Raw genomic sequence first — 17,251 nt, 5'->3', positions numbered from 1 at the left:
TTTTAATATTGAGTTCTGTTAGGCTTGGAAGAACATAGGCGGACGCTGTTTTGCAATAGGTGAAATCTGTTTAACAAATTTTAGCCAGGTAAAATTTAAGCAATTGTAAGCGTATTTTTGAGTTCAGTATGCAATTCATGGGCATTGTTTTTCTCAGTGCAGTAAATGCCATAAATATGTACAAAATTTACTATTAAATAACAAAAACGAAACTATTTTCAACTTGAACGAGTTTCTTGTAAGCTGTAGCTGTTGTTCTTGTTGTTGCTGTTATGTATGCTACTTTGGCTCTTGGTGCTGCTGTCGACAGTTGCATTAACTGTTTGCAGTCAGGATTTGGCATACCCATGACCCAGACCGCCCATGCCCACGCCCTCAATACACTGCCCCTGGCACGCTGAAGCCATGTCGAGACAATGTGCAAAATGTTTACACTGCACTTGGACGGCAGCTTGTTGTACTGTCACCGAAGTTGTTAACTGTCGGCCCGGCATTAATATTTCAATTTCGTAGCCTTTTACTTAAAACAGAGAGTCGAAGAGACAGGCAGCGGAAGAGGGGCATAGCGTCTGATGTGCGTCTGTTGCTGTTGCTGGTGGCTGCCAACTGTAGCTGCAATCAAGGCATCAATGTCAACAAAACACTTGATGCCAAAAATGAAGTTGCAAGCTGTAAGCTGCAAACTGTAAGCTGCATGCTGCATACATATATATATACATGCAGTCTGACATTCCTGCCACGACAAAATTCATTTTACGTTTTTGGTGCACGCTGCAAAAACTTGACAAGCTCCGCTTAACTTTTCGCTCAAGTTTCATCGCATCGGCTGGCGGTGTGCGTGTGTGTATGTGTGTGTGTGTATGTGTGTGTGTGTGTATGTGTGCGTGGCTGACTGAGAGTGCGTGTGTTTTGGTTTTGTTAAGCGCCGCGGTTTTGTTTGCTTTTCCAAAAGTCTGCGCTAATGTTGTTTTTGTTGATTTTGCTCTTCCATCCTAAGGCATCTATTATTATTCCTTTTGCTGGCACTTTGTCGGCGCTTATGGTTTAAGCAGAAGGCATTAGTCATGCAAATTATGACGCAAAAGAAGAAAAAAAAAACCAGACATTCTATCGCGCAACACCTAAGTAGCTTTAGTGCCGTTTAAAAACTAACAAGAGAAACTGTATAAAATACTTATTTTATGCCAGAATAATTACGTCTCAAACGAGACAATTCAAAAGCCGATTTGGGTTTTTTTCGAAATGCTTGAACTTCTATATCTCGGGCATATTAAGCTACCTATTCGACCTATTCGGATTTACCCTTACATTGGGCATTACAAAAATTCAAATCAAAATTTAAACAAACAAATTTAACAAATTTGACAAAAGCGGCAAGGGCTTACAATACAAATTTCGCTAAATTCGAGTCGGTACTGAAATCAAAAATTTGTTGACTAAAATCAATTCTATAGAGTTTCACGAGACCAAAATTATCAGTATTTCGAGTAAAGTTATTGTAAAATGTTCAAATTCAAATATCTTGATTAGATGAAGTTTGATTTTTGAATGATCACAACTATCGATTGGCATTCAAAAAATTCAATTCTAAATTTTGATCAAAAGTTGACAAAGATGTCAAGGTGCACATCACAAATTTTGAAAACTCTGGTCGGTACTGAAACCGAACATAAAAAAAGAGTTATGGACATTTAACATTTTTGAAACATATAAAATTCAAGTATCTCTAGTAAATGAAGTTCGATTTCAATTCTAAATAACAATTAACAATCAAAATCTTAATTCAAATCGAAAAATCGTTTAAAGCATTAGCATTATGTTTTAGAAAAATATTGAGCACATTTACTCTTCAAAATGTCTAACATTTTCAGTGCATGTAAAAAGAAGAAGAAAATTTGCATAATTAAAGTTTTTATATTTTTTTTTCATCGTTTTTGTTATTATTATTATTATTTTTTGTCGGCTTTGCTTTCGACAAAATATACGTATTTTAAGGATATAAAACTTAATGCTTAAATGGATGGAATGACGTAACATCAGTTGGTTTGCGCTTTCATATTCAGTTTTAATCAGAGCTCTCATGAGTCCAAGAAAAAATAAACATTTAAGCAACTAAAATTAAAAACAAACGCGAAAATCGAAACACTTGCTACAAAAAATTATACGATTAAATAAGAATAAAAATAAAGTAAATAAAGTACAAAAAAAAAAAAGAAGAAATGTTGTTTGCCAGCAGATGCGAGTGTAACTTAATTGTAAATAATTTTGGAATAATAATTTTAGCATATCTCTTTATTTTATTTATATTTATCATTAGATCAGTCAGTGAGTGCGCGTGCAAAAAAAATTTGATAGCACTGTCGAACAAATATATATATATATCTATAAATATATGTATATCTGTAATTTTAAAAAGTTCTCAATAATGTGTATAATTAGGTAGCCCTGAACTACAAATATAAATATGCGCAGAAACTAGCTAAAAAATATATATTAAAAAAAAAAAGTAAGTAATAATTTTTGTTGAGTGTTCTTTTCTTTTCGAGTTGCAAATTTGTATTTCGCTCAGCTCCTTCAGGCCAGGCAAAAGAGCTTCTTCCAGAACGAGGGCGTGGGCGGCAACGTGGTGGGCACCAAGCCCTCCCAAATGGCTGTATCAAACACGTCTTTGACTTTATCCTGGTTTAAGTAAAGGCAAATAAGCATATTTATTCATTAATGTAAACTGGAAAAGCATTAATCGATTTTTTTTATAAGTAGCCCTCATATGAATGAAGTAATTCGCTGCGAAGAAACAATAATAAAATAACTAATATAAATAAATAAAATAAATTATTTTCCGTCCGAATATTTTTGTCTGCCCACTTTCAATGTGGTCGCAAAGGCATAAAAACTAACATAAATTTCATATGCATTTTATATTGAAGCGAACAAAGTATTTATTGATTTTATAACCAACTTTGTGCCAGGCACATTTTGTGGGCTATATAGGGTACACACAACAGGATGGCTGCTCCTTACGAAGTCAGAGTTGTCAGCATTAGCGCCTCCTTTGGCTGCGACGAGTGCAATGCACGGCTGACAAAAAAAAAACACATATACATATACATATATATGTATATATAGATATAAAACAGAAAGGTGGCTGTGCTTCGCACTTAGCACACGCTGGAAGTGTTGGCAATCTGGCAACGGCGGAACATTACCAGCATTGCCAGGCAGTTGGTTTAGCGTTAACAGTAACCAGCCCGAAAACCGCACAATTATGATTATTGTGTGTGTGTGTGTGTGTGTGTGTGTGTGTGTGTGTGTGTGTGTGTGTGTGTGTGTGTGTGTGTGTGTGTGTGTGTGTGTGTGTGTGTGTGTGTGTGTGTGTGTGTGTGTGTGTGTGTGTGTGTGTGTGTTGTTGTGTGTGTATAAGTGTGCATGCTTGTTGGCTGAGAAGAGCACCGTGTGGCATATTGCCTCAAAGGCAAACGTCTCCCAAGCGTCAGCATTCTGCAGAAATTTTTCCTTTTTAAGTGTTTGCATACAGACAGCGACAGCCCAAAGGATTTGCTGAATATGACTTGTTGTTGTTGTTTTTGATGTTGTTGTCTTGTTAGTGTTGTTGTTGTCGTGGTCGTTAGTGTTGTTGTTGCTGCTGCTGGTGCAATGACTCTGTGGGGCAGTCGCCGTCTGCCGCTGCTTTAATTAATATGATGGCGGGCCCAAGTGTTGGGGCAACATCTGAACATCTGAACATCTGAACATGTGAACATCCAACACGGCAACCGGAACTCACCTGTGTGGCTGAGGAAGTCTCAATGTATTTGGCGCCAATTGTTGTTGCCAAATCCCAGGCGTCTGCATATGAAATTGGTTTCTCGCCATTTGTCTGCTCATCCATGGGTAACGCGGCACGCCCGAAGCACATATGAAATCAAATAAGAATATCATAAATATTTCAACAAATTTGCTATAGCCACACATGCACACACATGAATGAAGTCAAGCATGAACTCAGGCGCACAAATAAACCAAATAAACACGCTCCCCAAAAAGAATAATAATAAAACTCACCTGCAATTTGTTCAACACATTCAAATTGCTTCGCAAGTCAGCTTGGGTCCCAACCAATATGAGGGCCGCCTTTGTTTTGGCAAATTTGGGCGCCCATTTCGATTTGATGGCCCCAAATGTTTCGGGCTTGACCACCGAGAAGCACAGCAGAAAGACGTCGCTGTCCGGATAGCACAGTTCCCTCAAAGGATCCAGCGTATCCTGGCCGGCGGTATCACAGAGTGTCAAATGGACGGGACTCTCGTTCACATTGACTTCGGCTGTAAATAAATTAAGGCAAAAAATATGAATAAGATTATATATACGCAGCTTAAAGCCCTTTCGAAATGAATGCATCAAAACATTATTTCAAATTATTTTATACTCTGCTCGTACGCTTAAAAGGATTATATTGATCTTGTGCTGCGTTTGCAGCTAGGTAAATAACAAATAATTGCAGTCCAAGCCAACAAGTTGCCACAAATTGCAAAATCGACATTTTCTAAATGCACCGTTTATGAGTCACTGACTTGCGGTTACAGTTTAAGAGTCACAAGTCCAATGCAAAATAACTTTACGGTTATTGTAAGAGAAAATTCCAGCAGGCATATTTTAGTCTGATACCAAATCAGTTTAAATCATTCGAAATATGTCTTTGTGATTATTAAATTAGCGACTCTGCGTGGGCGTGGCTGCAATATTTTCAGCTCGACCTATTAAAAAAAAGGCCATTAATAGTCAGTCTAACTAAACTAAGGATTTTCATGGTTTTCTTGGCCCCTCTAGAGGGCAGGGCTCACAGTTTTACACGTTCAGATATTTCAGATAGGCCGGCGTACAGCAAGACGACAATTGTTCACTCACTTGGTGAGCCGAGCATAGAGAAATGTATAGAGATTGTCGCCCAAGTCAAGCTCAGTTGGCAATTTAATTCTGGCCTTTACACGAGCGCTGATTGTTCAATATTTAAATGCCACCCATTTCTGACTATTTACACGAGTGCAGGTATTTTTGATTGAATTTCAGTTAGAATTTAATTTAAAATGCTGCCCAATCCACGACTCGATTCACGCAAGTGCACATTTTTGGCATAGCATACTTCTCAGCGCAGACTCCCACACAGATACTCACAGACACACACAGATATGGCACAGATACTACTACGCCCTTTGACACACACTAGCACCTAACCCACTCAGGGCCAACTATGCGGGGCTATGCTGATCAACTGTTGAAGACCCTAAAATTGCTGTTAACCCTTACACACACACACACATATACGCACACAAACAATGCTTGGTTGCTTGCTGCAAGCCCACATTCATGTTTGGATCTTTGATTCATGATTAGAACCCAAGCCTCGCATTAAGATTCACTCGGAAAATCAGGGTTTCCACCTCTATTAACAGTTGATTCATATTTGTCATATTTGTTCAGATTTAATTCGAATCATATAAATTACTAAGCTCCAAAAATATATTATAGAAGAAGAGCAAGACTTTTGAGTGTATAAAAAATTAATATATTTTTCTAAAATTATTAGTTATCCATCTAATCTAGCGTTAAGTCCGCTCAAATAAAAACAGGGAGATTCAGGGAGATCCAGCTTGAAAACTTACTTCAGGTCCCCACATATTGTACAGTTAGAAATTTAAAAATACAAATATTTATGTGTGAATATATAAACTAACCTATAACGAACTTTTTACCGGTATTTGTCACTGAAATCAAACGTGCAAGTCTTTAGGCCTTCCTTGACACTATGAGAATCACATAGAAAGGCGATATATAAAAGGTAGTGAAAGTAAGAGAAAGTCAAATGCTCATAAGTTATGCCAGAGAGCTAGCTGTAATTGATGATTAAATAAAATTCCTAAAAGTAAAATAGTAAAGGAGCGGAAAGGCATTTTTCTGCCTCTTATATACGTTTGCGCAACTTATCATATCCATTTTTACACACATTTTGATATCTGCAAAACAAATTTAAACAAAATGCAAAACAAACCGAAAGCATTTTGCCATTGCCGCTAGAAAATGGAATATTTTAGAGCCGCAATTGAAATTAAGCAAAAATAAATTTTTTGAATTGTGTAGCCAAAACATGTGTGTTTTTCTTCTCTCTAACATGCTCTGGAGTATCTGTATATTTGTACTTGTAGGGAAAACGATTATGTTGGCATCTTTGTAGCTGCGGTTGCTCACAGACTGTGGCAAAAATCTTAAAACTGGTAGCATGTTGAGCGGCTTTGGAGATGTGCACTGAGGTTTGGGTACTTAAGCGGTTTGATGAGATTTTACGAAAATACACTATGCTGTTGGCCCTTGAACATGCTACATGCTTTACATTGTCGGCACTTGGCACTTCATTTATGTCCAATCGATGCTGTAAGTAAGGCAGGGCTTCAAATTAAAAAAAACCCATTACCTGATTGTGAGTTTGATTGAGCATCTTAAAAACATATAAATAGTATGTAAAGTATTCGATTTCTCGGTATATATGTACTTTACAGACAGGCTATAAGACAGAGTGGTCCGGTCTGGCATGCCTGCCACTTCTGCATTTGTGGCAATTGCAAATCAAATATGTGCGGGTGCGGATCACGTCGGGCACAGGAAGCGTCAGTTGCGATGTCATTAAGATGTGCACTCAAAAGTATGCAACATATTTCACGCGAATCCATTTTTTAATTGCCACGCAGGCGTCTGTGTACGTGTGTGTGTGTGTGTGTGTGTGTGTGTGTGTGTGTGTGTGTGTGTGTGTGTGTGTGTGTGTGTGTGTTCGCGCTCTACTTGCAGCTGCAACAATGATGTTGAGCCGGTGGCAACTGAATTAGCAGCGCCTGGTCACGCCCCCCAAAGCAATTTGAGCTTCATATTACACGCTACTGTGCGTGTGTGTGAGTGTGTGTATGTGATTTGGTGTGTGTTTAACGTGTAAGCATTGCATTCATATTTAAAATGCGTGCAAAATGATTTAAATTGCCACAGAAGCTGCCTTCAAGCCGAGAGAGAGACAGAGAGAGCGAGAGGGGGGAGAGTCAGAGAGAAAAAAGAGAAAGAGAACGGGACTAGCTTTGTTTCTCATGTGCCGTCGAGCGTGTCTGACCTCTCGCTTTGCCGAGCCGCAGCCCTAACCACTCCGCTAACTAGAACGCTAGTTACCACTAGCTGTGGCTTGTATGAGCGTGTGTGTGCCCTATCTAAAAGTTAATCATGACTGCCTTTCAATGCAGCTGCTGCCGCTGCTGTAGCTGCTGATGTTTACACTACGTAAATAAAGCTGCTGTTCCCAGTTTTTAATCAGCAGGTCGCCGAAGGTCGCCCTCGTGGCTCATGTTAAATAAATTTTATTCTTGTAGCGCATAAATTTCATGAATGCATTTGCAACGATGCCAACCGCTACAACCACTTGACGTTCCAGTCCCCAGCAAGCTGACGCTAAGCTCCTGAATCAGGATGGGGCATTGTGTGTTGGGCCAAAGAAAAAGTGTACTCTTAAGGCAAACGGCAGCTTTTCTCGTTTCTTTTGTGTTTCGATTGAGCGATACCCTGTATATAAGTATATATATAACCCAAGATATAAGTATATATACAAATTCTTTACTTCCTTGCACTTTTTACTCTTTACTGCTTAAAGTTTATTATATTTGTGGTTTTATAGTTCTATAAACATACCATCTGATTTCCGTTAGTGCAGGGTAAACCCAGGTAAAATGCTGCACAATACACATAAAAGGATCAAGGACAAAAGGATTTTATTTCGAACGCCTTTGGCTGGTCTTGTCCAACCTTGACTGAGTACGCTCTGGCCGGCTTTTTCTTTGCATCCATCAATTGTTCGCATTGGCTTTTGCGTTATGCACCTCATATGCATACAGAGCGGCTGACGTTCCGGCTCTTGATTGCAATCGGCAATGCGATGCTGGCAGGCTCACTTAAAGTAATGGTCAGCTTGCTTTCAGAGTAACTGGCGTGGCTTGTTTAAAATAGAGTATTTCAATTTCCCACTTCTTTTCATTTCGTCTTTGCCAATTTGTATATAGCATACATTTTGGGCCATAATTTCGAGTCTTTTATGTTTCATCTCGGTGGCTTATTAATCGATTATCGATTTCAGTGTGCGCATAAAAGTGTATCGCATAACAGCAAAATACGACCAAATAAAACTTGACTTCACGCATTTAACGACACTCGGACAAAAGCGCCATCCAGCGGGCAAATGGCGCATAACAAAAGAAGACAAAGCCTCGTTGCGGATGTCTAAGTCTGTTTTGTCTCTGTGTGCGTGAGTGTGTGTCAGTCTGTGTGTCATGTGTGTGAGTGTCTATGGGTGTGTGTGTGTGTGTGTGTGTGTGCGCCACACAATTGTGAAATTGTTACTTGTCGGCGGCTATTGAAAATCAGTCAAACGCTTGGCTGGCTTATTGAAACCTAATTGAGTCAGTCATTCTCACTTAGTCACTCATTCAGTTTGTCAATTACTCAATGTAAGCTAAGTTAACAAGCGCTCGTAAGCGTATGAAAGACTCTTACCCTGTTATTATATTGTATGCACATTTCTTGATCAGCATCAATAAACTAGGCCACATAGCCATAGGCCACGCTTCTGTTGAACTTGATGATACTTAGCATTCTTCCATAAATACAATCAATACTACTTAAAAAATTAATAATAAATTTCCTGTAAAATTAACAAAAAGAGACAGACTATATCCATCATGACTGTGTCCACTTCAACACATTACTTTACGTTCTATTCTAAATCTTGAGAATCGCACAGAAAGGCCATAGAGAGCGAGATAGACAAAAAGAGAGAGGGAGAGAGAGAGAGGGAGAGAGGGAGAGAGAGAGAGATAGATAGATTTGGCTTTTAGTTATATTACTAATCCGCAATTTTCAAATCAATAATAATATTATTATTCGCTGATGATATATTGAAATTAAGAAGCGCATAGAAAGGCGATGTTAAAAAACGTGCCTAGCACTGGCTACTTATTATATTTATGTCACAATACAAGTAAGGCAAACAATGATATACATATTTACGAGACCATATGAATACATTTCCTAGATCAGTATGTTGATACCTATCTATATACCGATATACCCATCTGTATATTCGTTTGTCTGTCTGTTTCGCTACGGTTTCTCAGCCTTGAAGTTGTTTAGGTGAAACTTGACATTTTGCATGCTAACTACATCAGATAACCGACACAGGTATTGTCGTCTAGGTATTCTAGTCTAGTATTAATGTCTCAACACACTCAGAAAAAAGTGTTTTATTTGTTTTTTTTTCTTAATAGTCTTCTTATTCTTCCTGTACGTAATCATGGTAACAAGAAGACAAGTTTTAAAATAGCCATTTAGAGATGCACTTAATTAAAGTAATGACGTTTGATGGATGTTGTAGCTGCCTCCTATGCGACGTCAAGTCTTGTGTTCACGAACTTTTAAACGCTCTCTCTCTCTCTACCATTCTTTCAGGAAAGGTGGCACTGGATAATTAGTTGAACTATGCGCAAAAGTTATATTGGATGAAACTATGCAAAGCCCCTTGCAAATATGCAAATCACACCGACATAAACACACACACACACACACGCGCACACAGCGAGCCTTACTAAACACACACAGGTGCACACATTAGATGCCCAAGTTAGATTTCCGTCATGAATTTCCTAGTGTTTGTGCACGTGAGTGCGCGAAATTATGCCAAAGCTGCATTAGAGGAGAGCCTGTTATGCTTGGCATTCGGCAAATAGCGCACATGGCGTATGCGTAATAAGCGAAGAATCACCATTGAAGCAGAAGTGGCGGCGCATCAAAAAGGCGCCTCATCTCCATGTAGCATGCAAACGGCATTTCAGATACGTAGAGATTGAAAAAGAGAACGATAAAAAATGAAAAGCGTTAGCTAATTGTTTTCGTTTCCAGTTGATTTCGTTGCAAATGACACTTTGCGAGGATTTAAAAAAAAAAAAAAAAAAAAAAAAAAACACTTTAAAGCCGATGAGAAACATGAACATGTATAATCAACTTATTTGACTCACTGTTTTTGTCTGTTACTCCAAGTCTTTATATTGTCACGAGATATGTACGGCGCACGAGAGCACCTCAAAACGCCAAGTTTATAAAGTATATATATTTATTATTGATCAATATTTATATATGTATGGCACTCAGACAGATCGGACCGTGGTATAATTTAGCTGTCATAGAAACGATCAGCCAAAAGTTAAGTTCCTGTATGAAAGATCTCTTTGCTTTTCTATTACACAACTTGGCATTTACCAGCTATAACGCGTACTCTTTAAAACAACGAAGTTCTTTTGTATATAGAGCTCGAGAGTCGATTTTTAAGTTTCTGTGTTCATAAATAAAGTTTGCCTGGAAATGCACATTTAAGCCAAATGTCTTGAAGCAAAAATATGACTGTAGCCGTTCTTTTTTGTTCACCTGTGTGGTGAAAAGCACTTACTTAATTTGTTATGAGCAAACTAAAGCTTATATCAAATTTTGCTCAAGGCGAACTCTATTCATTTTTGATACGATGGAGCTTAGACTTTTGAAATGTGTTCAAAAAGTTTACTTAAGTATTCTAAAGGCAAGGTTGCTTGACAAAAACCATTTATTGCAGTCTTTTAAACGTGCAACATCGATTAAAGTTGAAATATGTTTAGAATATTTTAAATGAAAATTAGTTATAGCTAATGAGTAGAAAAAGTTTCAGGCATCATTCGAGCTCAAAATGTAAAGTATATGCATTGCAAAGCAGATCTGAAGGGTGAACATATTATATTGCCCTTTGGAATCAGGGCATTGCGGCATAAAATAAGTGCACATTCATGCAAAATTTATTAGAGTCAGGCAGACATCAAGTGGCAGCCTCGAGTGGCGCATTGCCTCAATGTGTATGGGTGTATGGGTGTGTGTGTGTGTAAGTATGGGTGTCAGCGTGTGTATGTGTATGTGTGTGTGGGGGGGCACAACATAATTCAATCACTTGCAGTGCAAGTGCCTACTAGTTGAGACCTAAAAGGCTAGAAAAGATGGCGGCCACAAAAGGCAAAGGCGGCTGCCTTTTTTATGGCCCCACCAAGCGATGCGCTGGCCGCTGTTGTTATTGCTGGCGCTACCGCTGCTGGTGCTACTGCTGTTGTTGCTGCTGTTCTGAATAACCGCAAATTTCAATTTTCCGTTCATTAAAATTCGTGAATAGCACACAAGCACAGCCCAATACACACACCCACACACAGCACAGCACACGCTCACACACATATGGCATGAGAGCGCGCAAATGCGGAAGCAGTGAAAGTCAAATGAAGCTGCCTTCCTGCCAGGGCTCTGTGAACCGGAATGGGGTCGGAATATGGGAATGGAGAAGGATTTCAAACGGCAGCCTGCAGGCAGTTGAACATCATTTTCGCCTACTTCCGTCAGCTGAGACTGGCCCACAGTCGAATGCCGAGCGTGCCGCATCCTTCACACGGAAACTCAGTAAAGATTTCACAAATTGGTTTTCAACAAAATGAAAAATTCATATACGTGGCAGCCAGGCAGCCAGCCAAGCGGGCGGGCGGGCGGTCAGGAAGGCAGGCAGGCAGAAAAACAGTCGAAGGTCGTGTTGGGTGGAAGTTATTTGCTTGCTTGCTTACTTGTGTGTGTGTGTGTGAGAGATTGTGTGTGTGTGAGAGAGTGAGTGTGAGAGTGTGTGTGAGTGTGTGTGAACAACGAAAAATGCCGTTAAGTAAACCTGTTGAAAAGCGCAGTCGAGTAAGGCGGCAGGCAATCAACATTTTCACAATTTTCACAATTTTCACGGGTTTCAACTTACCGTTATAAATATCTGATGCCGTCGGCACATGCTCCGGATTGAATCGATTCTCCAGATATGACAAGATCAAATTGGTTTTGCCAACAGCGCCATCGCCAACCAGAACGCATTTTATGGACGGCTGTAAGCCACGTTTAGCTATATAAATAGGGCAAAGCAGTTAAGACATAGAGGGAGAGACAGAGGGAGAGGGGGGGAAGGGAAAGAATAAAATATTAGTTGCTTGCAAATTGTAATTAATTAAAAACAAAGTACAACAGCCTGCTGAATAAATAAAATAAAACAAACTACAAATGATGGCAATTTACAAACTTTGCGCCATTTGCACTTGCCGCCATTTTGAATTGTTGCCATTTGCAATTGCGGCCATTGTTTCCTTTTATTTTATTCATTGTCCTACCTTTGTGCTCGCCATTCGCAGCGGCTGCAACTGCAACTGCAGCAGCGACACCGCCTCCACCTCCACCTCCTCCTGCTGTTATTGTACTTTCCGTCGTCTTCTTCGATTTGCGTTTTCGCAATAAAAACTTTGCACCTTTGCCGCTGTCCGCACTCGTATCGCTCAGCGATTGTTGCTGCAAAATAAGAGCAAATATTTTTAATTGTTGCATGAGGCACAGCTGTTAAGCAAATAATGCATTGGCCCAGCCGCCCCACTAACCCCGGCACAATGCTGCAACAAGGGGCCATTCATTTGATTATATTTGTTCCATTTATCGCCGGCAACTGTTTGCGATCGAGCCAATTACCGTCGATATCTAACTGCGTACAGATTTCGCAGAGTTTAATATTATAGTTATTATTTGGCCATTTTTGAATGTTACATAGCCCCATTCCGATATTCACAAGCCTGATCTTAACTCCTTCAACTTTTCTTATTTAGGGTTGTGGCATCAATCCCAGTTCAAGGCGACTTAAGCCCTATCGAAGCGCTACTCGAACGGTACCATATTTTTGTTTTGAGAAAGACTCAAAAAAATGAAGTTCGCTCGAATTACAAAAACGACCCATCAACATTTTTTATGGGTTTTTAAATCATTTTTTTATTTTTTTTATTATTATAACCAATTAAAAGTCGATTGCACAAAGTATGTTTTTCAAAGCCACGAGAAGACGGAAGACAGAAAATAAACAATTAAGTACTATTAAAATGTTCTCGCATTAGTATTAAGCCCAAGCTAGTTCATTTATCGAAATTCGATTAAAATTATGTTGTCTCTTTTTCAAAACAACATTAACTTGTTTGAATTGCGTTTAGCTAATTACCAAAATTGTGCAAAGATTTGTTTTGGCGCTGGGCGATGCAAATTCAATTCAATTTAGAAGCGTGCCAAATGACATTGCGCATACGCCGCGTTAGACACAGGAAGCAACCGCCCGAGACTGTCAATTAAATAATAAAAGCCATCAGATTGAAACGTCTCCGTGTGTGTGTGTGTGCGTGTGGGGGTGTGTTTGTGTGTGTGTGTGTGTGTGTGTGTCTTAGGGTGTGAACTAATTCCAAGCGCGACACTTTACGCCGCTCGGGCTAATTTAATATGCACATATAAATTAGTCAAGACGACAGACGACGACAGTCCGCCGCAAGGCAATGCAAAAATCTTGCCGACAACAGCAGCAAGTACCACAGCAACGACGACAACAACAAGAAGTAAAACAACAACATCAACAACAACAACAACAACTATTTGAAGCGTGAACATGGTGAAACAGTTGACGCATTGCGTATACGACACCAAGTCAGTCATATACAACAACGCCAACTGAACCTAACTCGTCAGACAATTGTAAAACTTTTGTCTCATCTGGGCGGCTAATTGGTTTAGCAGCTTTGTGAGACCAGCAGCAGCAGCAGCAGCAGCAACAGCAGCAGCAGCAGCAGCAGCAACAGCAGCAGCAGCAGCAGCGGCAGTCAACACGCCCTCAACATCAACTGCTGTCTGGCCGTAGCTATAAAGAATTAAATAAAATTCACTCGTTTTTTTTCAGTTTTCGCAACGCGGCGCTTGCGTGTAAATAAATAAATGCGAAAATTGCTTTGTTGAGTGGCATTTTGCAATATTTTGATTTATGCGCTGTGCGCTTTCTTGCAATTTACAATTTTTGCACTTTTAGGTCGCAATTTATAAACAACATGAACGTTTTATAAATTAATGAATGCTGCTAAATGTTTAACAATCGGCACTTGAATTCATTATTGAAATCAAATTGCTGAAAAAAAAAAAAACAAAAAAAAAAAGGGGAAAAAAAAATGCCAACTTTATTTAATTAAATTTCATTTAATTGAATTAAGTCGCTTTATTAATGACCAGCTGATTTTAATTTATGTACGCCACATAAACCAAATAAGCGGCTTGTGCAAATACAATATGAAGCTTCAAAGAAAAAATTTTAAATTGAAACAAGCAAAAAAAAAAAAAAAAAAAAAAAAACGTAAATGAAATATTGAAACTATTTATAAAAAAAAAAAAAAAAACCTATGGTTTTTTAAAAGAGTCTGTGCATTCATGCGTGCGCTGCGATTTAATACAGAAGAATAATGAATTTTCAACTCTTAACTAGCAGAAAAAGTCAAGCTGCCGTCCTTGATATCTGCCGGAAGGCCTACATGAACTGAACATACATTTACCCGTTATTAATAAACAATAATAGATTATTATGTTCATTCGCTCATGCGACCATTATTAATGTATAAAATAATATAATAAATAATAATGCAACATAAAATAATAATCAATTATATGAAAAAAACACAGGCGTATATATTATCTGTATCTTTTAATCAGTATATCATGGATTTGGCACAGCATGCTTTTATTTTGCAATAATAATGCAATTAAAATTTAGTTGAGTTTCAGGCAAAGTTGTTTTGACAAGCTAATTACTATGAATTATATATCGCATCACACTTAAATATAAGCCAGCAGTTTCTATGCTTAAATGAGATTTTAAATCGTGTTGACACCTAAATCAATATTTTATTAAAAACTAATCACTGATCAATTTGTCTCGGTCGCATTATTTTGCTTTTACGATGGGTTTCTGAGCTTGAAATGAGTTTTCTTACAGATCTTAATCGGAAAGTCTTTTAAAAAAACGGATAAAAACTCGAAAAAAATTGCATTCAACACTTTAGAATATAAAAACTTGCTCTCTTCTGGCCTTAGAGAAACTATTGTACCTAAACTTAAAGTCCTATTGATATTACTGTAACCGTAGAAATAAACCGATTAGATGGTAAAGTGGAAAAGCCCTTCGCTTTGCGAGAGGCAAACTTAAAAGCAAAACACGCTTGTAATTCATTGAGATAAGGCTAATTAGACATTTTGTACAGCGTGTATTGCAATTGAGACCCAATTAATGTACGACAGTTTAAAGCTAATGATTAAATGAAATGGATGTCAAATCAATCATTTCACAATTGCCAATTACGTTACTTGTGTCCACCGCCATTAGGCGGTCTGGCCATGTCGACAAGGACACCAAAATGTACGAGTACACGCACAGATATGTACCAGGAAAATCTAAACCCACCCCCTCCACCAACGACGACTATGCTCGTTTCCTGCTCTAGCAGCAGCGGCAATAAATATACTCGTAACTACACAAGTATTAACAGCGCTATCTAAATCAATATCTAAATTGCTGTGCGTCTGTGAGTCTTGTTTTGGGAGGCTGTCTGCTGCCTGTTGAAAGGCTGTTGCCACTCGCTCGCAAGTTGACGGCATTTTCCGCTTGTTAGGCGATAATATCACAAGCCACTGCCAAACGAAATGGCTAAGAAAGTTGGCCCTTAAGTAGAAGTGAAGTGGCCATTAAGCTTTAAGATGCTCCAAACTTGTACAAAATTGATCAAAAATGGCAAGTCGCTCATATTGAAAAGCTTTAAGGATTTTTGGCAAGCTTGTTTCGCAGGTCGCCGCTTCAAATTCAGCAGCAATTTTCAGCAATTTCGGCACAAGGAACACACATCAATTTATATGCCATGTTTATACCTTTGACATAAACATCAATTAAAAAACAACAAATAAAGCACCCTCTGTCCATTAAATGGTTTTCATATATTGAAAATCGCTCGAGCCATTATATTTGGAATGTCGTTGCTTGTATAAGCATATTTCCCTTTTTCTCTGCACCCCTTGTGCTCTATCATGTCTCCTGTTCCCACACTTGTTGTCCATAAAATTCTAAAATTTGTACCAAGATGCGACTACAAACACCTTGTGGTATCATATAAACACAAATATGTTTACATATGTAAGTGTGTACACACATTTTGTTTTTAACATTGGGTCACGTAATTAAACAATTGCAATTAGAAGGCTTAGTTTCGACAAATTTTGCTGTTGCTGTTGCTTTGCGGGCTGCAATCATAATTGTTACCAATATTGATCATGTTTTTGCTGTTGTGCCATATACTTGTTTCGATTGTTGTTTTTGTCGTTGTTGCGTGCTTTGCAACGTTGTCGGTAACCTCATTCGCATAGCAGAAACGAAATTGCGGTCTATTAAATGGCATGCCACTTATTGCATCATTGAGTTACAGTAGTGTGGCAAAAAGACAGTTGCTGCTCCAGCAGCAACAAATGTTGAGCAAACAAAAATTGCCCTAAGCTGAGTTTCCTTTTGTCACATTGTTGCCACATCCACATCCACAGCCTAAAATATGGACTGTTGAACAGGATGATGGGGGTTACGAGTGCTGATCGGGTCAGTTCGGTGTTATTGGTATTAATCCACAAGAGCTGACTTCAGGTAACACATGTGAAAAACCAAAATTGTTTTGCAAGCAAAGCACAAAACAAACCCTAACCCACAACACACCACACACGACACACACACAGCACACACAACCGCACAACACATTGACATTAAAACTAAATATGTATTTTTCTTGTGCCTGATAATAATTTGTATTTCTAGTTGCTATTGCTATTGTGGTCAAATAAACCGCAGATGAAAACAGAAAAAAACAAAAAAAAAACACGAAATCTTTATGAGTGCCGAAATTTGAATACTCTTACACATTTGACATCTACGATATGTTTCTCACAATATCGTATTTCCAACTGATTGTTGCTATTGCAGCGCCACATAATATAGTCTATGTTTTTAATACGGCTTTGTGGCTTACAAAGCAAATTGTAAAGATCGTAACCGTAGATATAATAAAAATAATAATAGATCTTATATTGTTAATCAAAACACGCCGAGAAATATTCTCGAAAACTATAAGGTTTTATACTTCTACTGATTTTTTAACTAATCCTTCGATCCGGCTGACTCCGTCATATATATTGCCTGGAAAAGGCTATATCGAATCGGCGCTTGACATAGATTGGGAATATATACACTTTTTGCGATTGAAGACATTTG

The 17,251-nt window shown here is 38.5% G+C and overlaps 1 protein-coding gene across 1 annotated transcript in view; it reads right to left on the bottom strand.

Moving 5' to 3' along the window:
• Positions 1-2,506: 2,506 nt before the first annotated feature.
• LOC115764428 (probable serine/threonine-protein kinase mkcB) overlaps positions 2,507-17,251 on the bottom strand; it is a 68,342-nt gene continuing 53,597 nt past the window's right edge. Inside the window, exons 4-8 of the mRNA XM_030707429.1 lie at positions 12,276-12,450; positions 11,876-12,013; positions 4,063-4,322; positions 3,785-3,877; positions 2,507-2,679 (exon numbers count right to left, since the gene is read on the bottom strand). Of these exons, the coding sequence (XP_030563289.1) occupies positions 2,575-2,679; positions 3,785-3,877; positions 4,063-4,322; positions 11,876-12,013; positions 12,276-12,450 (771 nt within the window). The 3' untranslated portion in view covers positions 2,507-2,574. The remainder of the gene's footprint in view (positions 2,680-3,784; positions 3,878-4,062; positions 4,323-11,875; positions 12,014-12,275; positions 12,451-17,251) is intronic.

Source organism: Drosophila novamexicana, unplaced genomic scaffold (assembly GCF_003285875.2).
Source record: "Drosophila novamexicana strain 15010-1031.04,08,12 unplaced genomic scaffold, DnovRS2.1 tig00000820-arrow-pilon, whole genome shotgun sequence".
In the NCBI taxonomy this organism is placed as follows: Eukaryota; Metazoa; Arthropoda; class Insecta; order Diptera; family Drosophilidae; genus Drosophila; species Drosophila novamexicana.
The sequence above is the reverse complement of the archived record's forward strand: the minus strand, read 5'-3'. Positions and strand labels throughout refer to the sequence as shown.